The 5249-nt window shown below is 38.4% G+C and overlaps 2 protein-coding genes across 2 annotated transcripts in view; one reads left to right on the forward strand and one right to left on the reverse strand.

Annotated features, from left to right (window-relative positions):
- The window catches only part of cfap206 (cilia and flagella associated protein 206), a 19254-nt gene that overhangs the window by 3614 nt on the left and 10391 nt on the right, over window positions 1-5249 (forward strand). Inside the window, exons 5-9 of the mRNA XM_016259662.1 lie at window positions 904-1062; window positions 1138-1340; window positions 3437-3552; window positions 4451-4467; window positions 4542-4735. Of these exons, the coding sequence (XP_016115148.1) occupies window positions 904-1062; window positions 1138-1340; window positions 3437-3552; window positions 4451-4467; window positions 4542-4735 (689 nt within the window). The remainder of the gene's footprint in view (window positions 1-903; window positions 1063-1137; window positions 1341-3436; window positions 3553-4450; window positions 4468-4541; window positions 4736-5249) is intronic.
- Window positions 1405-5249, reverse strand: part of LOC107573227 (serine/threonine-protein kinase pim-3-like) — a 15987-nt gene continuing 12142 nt past the window's right edge. Inside the window, exon 5 of the transcript XR_001607469.1 lies at window positions 1405-1416. The gene's annotated coding sequence lies outside the window, so the exon portion shown is untranslated. The remainder of the gene's footprint in view (window positions 1417-5249) is intronic.

Genomic DNA, 5249 nt, shown 5'->3' on the forward strand with positions numbered 1-5249 from the left:
ATAATAATCAGAAATGTTTCTCGAGCAGCAAATCAGCATATCAGAGTGATTTCTGAAGATCATGCGACACTGAAGATTGGAGTAATGATGCTGAAAATACAGCTGCGCATCACAGAAATAAGAAGAGTCAGAAGTGATACATTCTCATGCATAATAACGCCGTTTTTATTAATTCATAATAGTGTGTGGTGATTGGATTGAGCTCTTTTGGAGCTCTTTCTCATCAATAAATGCGGAGAAAACTGTTTTCTACATTGCTAATAATCAGTCCTATTACTATTTTGATCAATGTACAAATCTATACATTCCTGTTAACACCTAAAAAATGTGTTTTAGGGTTTCATGACCCTTTAACATATTCACATAGAAAACAGCTATTTTAAGTCATAATAATATTTCACAATATTACTGTTTTTACTCTATATTATTTGATCAAAGAAATGCAGCCTTGGTGAGCAGAAGAGACTTCTTTCGAAAAAACATATACAAATCTGCTAACACTTTACTTGAAGCCTTTATGCACTATAAAATGAGCAATTATAATGCATTTAAAAACCCTTTATAGTGCATTATATATAAAGGCTATAAGTGTTACCCTAAATCTTTATGATGAAATTTTTGACCAGTAGTATATATGTACAGTACATACTGTATATCTAAATCTTTATCTATACTTAAACCTTTTATGTGTCTAATCAGATTAAATGCATAATACTTGCTCAGCTCACTCATAAATACATTATCCATTGCCAAGTGAGTAGTGAATACTGTAGTTTGTCTCAGTGACTCTTAGTCACGGCTGACTGCTGATAGAGCATTTCTGCTGGTTTTGATCTTGTGTGATGATGCTGTGTTCATGACACCAGGTGTCAGTACAGGATGACTGCATGTTGTTTGTTGCAGCGGCTCTGCAGAGCATCTTTCCTCAGGCTCAGCTGGCCACCTTCATGTCTCTGCTGAAACAAGACAAAGAGCAGCAGCTGAGCGAGCTCTCTCTGATCGTCAGCGGCATACGCCTCTTCAACAAGGACAGCAGGAAAGGAGGAGAGGGCATCCAGAACCGTACGTGAGTCTCCCTGAGTTCACTCATCCTGACCTCATACTGTTAGCGCTCACTTCTCCATGCGTCTCCTGCAGTGCCAGCTGTTCTGAACGAGACGCTGCCGGCCGCGGCCGCAGATATAGAGAGTGAACTGGCGGGATGTGAGCGCTGGGCCTGGCAGTACACGGCCCTGCTGGAGAAGACCTGTGAGCGCACTGAGTGCCCCGTCCACCCTGACCTGCTCAAACAGGCTCTGTACAACACACGACAGCACGAGGCCTTCCTCAGACTCATACTGGTGGGTTTCACTGTTACAGAGAGTCTCATCAAGTCAGACAGACAGGGCATTAGCTCTTAACCACACTCCTAGAGACCTGCCTCACTTTCTGCTGTCTATCTGAAAGGGGCCATATGATGCAATTTCAAGTTTCTCTTTGGAGTGTTACAAGCTGTTTGTGCATATATAAGATCTGTAAAGTTGCGAAGACTTAAGTCTCAAACCCAAAGAGATATTCTTTATAAAGATTAAGACTCGTCCACGGCCTCCTAAAACGGCTCGTTTAAACACGCCCCCACGTCTATGTCACTGTGTGGGAAGATTTGTATAACGCCGCCCAAATGTTTATGCAAAGAAAGAAGGAGTAACTTTTGTATGTTTCCAAATATGGTGAGGGGCGTAACGTTTCCGTCACACGCTTGAGGTATTCGGCCAATCACAACGCACTGGACAGCTGGCCAATCAGAGCACAGTGCGCTTTTCAGACCGATGAGCTTTGTAAAAATCGGCGTGTTTCAGAAAGGCGGGGCATAGAGGAGCTACAAAAATAAAAAAAGCCACTAGAAGGCAAACCTGCAACCATTAGCCAAAAAAGCGTAACGGCTAATGCTAACGGAAAGGAGACCAGAGGCCGTTTTATTTGAATGGATGTCCGTGGAGGAGATGCTGAATAAACAGCTTTTTAGAGGAAACAGCTTATCATTTAATTTATCGACAGCCAAATCAGCTAATCTTCAACATGTTTTACACTAAGCAATACTTTTGGATTGAAGTATTTTTAGAGTTTATACCGAAAAAATGCCGTTTTATGAGAGAAGTGACTGACTGTTTGCGACGGCACTTCCCATTCATTCCTATGGTATAAATTACGTCAAGGCTGTAATGGTTATTAATTAAGGCACACGTGATCCGTGTTAGTAATACAGTAAGTATATGTATTACTTACCAATAGTAAGTAATACAAACCCTCTCATCTCCATCTCCCTATAGTAAGACAGTCTCTGACAATATTTGTACAGTATGTGAAACAAATCAGTCTCCATGAGCCACAACTCTTAAGATCACACAAATACTGCACAAGAGACTCGACTCACAGTTGTTCTCCATCCACCTTTATCCTACACCCCATGACGTTTTAAGCAAATTATGGGAGTAACTTCTGTTTACACTGTAAACAATCAGCAAAACGTTCGCTCTATGATTGTAATAAGCATTTTCATAAACTGGGTACAATGACGTGACATTATTTTACTCACCCTCCAACCATCAGACATACAGAGGAACATTTAAGTGTAGGAGCATTAACAAATTACTTTCAACATACCATGAATAACCCCTAAGCTCGATGCTATCTGCAGCAATATTACTAATGTGATAAATATCATTATAATGATATATCTATATTATGTAACAATTGCATTTTACTACATCCCCGTGAAAGCAAATCTGGAAACAGACGAGAGAAAAACGAAAGATTCTAAATGAAATATAGTGTGTTTTGCAAATTAAATCAGGACAGCAGACCACAACAACGCAGTAGCCTATATGTTGTCTTTTTTCATAAAGTTACAGCGCAGTAGGCTTGTTAGGAAAAAGGTGGACAGAGTTTGGCATTTTAGCATGTTGCTAAGCTAATACTGTAGGATGCAATGCTCTAAAAAGCATCAAAATGTGCGTTATGCAGAAATATAGTGTAAAATAGTCATTTGTGATTGAACTGAATTTAAACATAAGTATATTCATATTCAACATTTCTCTCAACTTGGCTGATTGTTACAGAAATATTTTGGTTGCACTTTATGTTACAGTTCGTGCACTTACCTGTACTAACAGTATACTTACCTAAGGAAGTAGTGCATGATATGAGGTAACTGCATGGGTTAGTCTCTAGTTATTACCTTATTGTAATTAATATAATAAGTACATAGTATGTGCATGCGGGAAAGTAAAGTGCTACCAAGATTTGTTTTTTATTAGAATCAGAATGTATAGCCTTTGCTTCAGTACTGCGATGCCTTAGAATGCTGTAATATCTGCTGATGCTGTAATATGATGTTGAGGATGAATATATGACAGTATGATGATGTATGTGTATGTATGTGTTCGTGTTTCATCAGGCGGACATCATCCAGAGTGCGAAGGAAGTGACACGGTTACAGTCTGATCTAAAGACTCGAATGACGCTCCTGAAGGACACCGTGCACACCAAGACCACAGTGCCGACATCGCATGTGTTTGTGAGGGATTTCTGTAATGCTGTTGTCCATCTGTTTGTGCTGAATGTTTATTGATAGTTAATGAATTTATATTATTTCAAAGCATCTTTACAAAGAACAAGATAAAGATTACATTCAAAGAGAAGACTCATTCACATGAGGGAGAAATAGTGTAGCAATGGGTTTGAATGTTTATTATATGATTGATCTGTAAACTATGGAAACCTGTTAATTGTGACTTTTTATACTCTATTCTGAATTTACAACTCAGAATTCTGACTCTTTTTTAGTAGAAATGTTAGATATTAACTCTTACAGTTCTGAGTTTATCTCTCACAATTATTTTTTTTCTTCTCTCTCTCAGAATAACAAGATATAAACTGAGAATTGGAACGTAACTGCATTGCTGTAAATAAATCGCACAATGTAGAAAAATTCCAACAGTCTAGTAAATCCAACATGAATACACTGCAGATCGAAGGCTTACACACAACACAACCTTAAACAATACCGGACAAAGAACTGCAACACAAGAGAAACTTAAATGCACAGTGATAATGACCTCAATGACAAACAGGTGTGAGGAAAATAATGAATTGTCATAGCAACTAAAGATCAAACAGGAACAGAGAACAGAAGAAACAACGGTTAGCAAACTAAAAGTCCTTGAAAATGAAACCAAAACAGAACATAACTGTTACATGCGAGGTAAAAAGTCACATTTACCTTTTTATATTCTTTATTCCATGGCGGAAACAAGCTTCCATAGTGAACAGATGGTTTAATCATATTTAGTGTCCTGTAAGCTTTTTCAATTATTTTACATGGAGCAAATAATTTAATTCTAAAAATATTGTAACTGAAACACAGAGGCGGACAGTAACTAAGTACATTTACTTGAGTATTGTACTTAAGTGGACTTTTACTGCCAGGTACAAACAGTGAAACTGTGCATTGCGTTTGATATTTGTTTTCTTTGATAAGACATGTTAGTGTCTCTTCTCAGGCAATCAAAAGATCGGCGTCCTAAAGCACAAGGAGAAACACTACGCTTTCAGCTCCAAGAGCGCTGCATACGAGTTCGCCTCCAAAGCAGATGAGTTTATAGCTGCTGCGGTGGAGACGGCGAAGAGACAGCCGGAGCTCATCCAGCTGCTGCAGCTGCATCAGGAGTTCGCCAGCGTGACGCCCTACTCTGAGGTAGCATCGGCCGTACGGCAATGAAACGCAGTCAGGACAGAAACTACTTCTCAAAAGGGAGGAGAAAACACTTCCTATGTTTGGTTGTTGATGTCAGAGGCTGTGTGTTCAATCAAACGTAAGCCCTATTCAGACAGGACTAGTTTTCTAGACCAGTGTTTCCCAACCTTTTTTAGTGGCGGCACACTTTGGAAATTTTAACAAACTTGTGGCACCCTACAAAACACATTTTGTCACAATATTTGAATTTCTAACTTCGATATGATCATTTGAAAAATATAGATATTCGGTACAACAGGGAAGAACTGCAGAATATAATGTCATACAGATATTTTTAATATTATTTTGTCCATCAATGGTGGCAATCAGTAGGCTAATTTCTAATGAAGAGACCAATTTATATGACAGATTTTAATGTAGACTTTTATACATACTGTATGTAAACATTGTTTAATTAAATTTAATTGAAACACTCAGTGTTTTTTTAATTTTACAGTGGGGTAATTTTGGTGCA

This window comes from Sinocyclocheilus grahami, unplaced genomic scaffold (assembly GCF_001515645.1).
Source record: "Sinocyclocheilus grahami isolate Dianchi unplaced genomic scaffold, SAMN03320097.WGS_v1.1 scaffold1896.1, whole genome shotgun sequence".
NCBI lineage: Eukaryota > Metazoa > Chordata > Actinopteri > Cypriniformes > Cyprinidae > Sinocyclocheilus > Sinocyclocheilus grahami.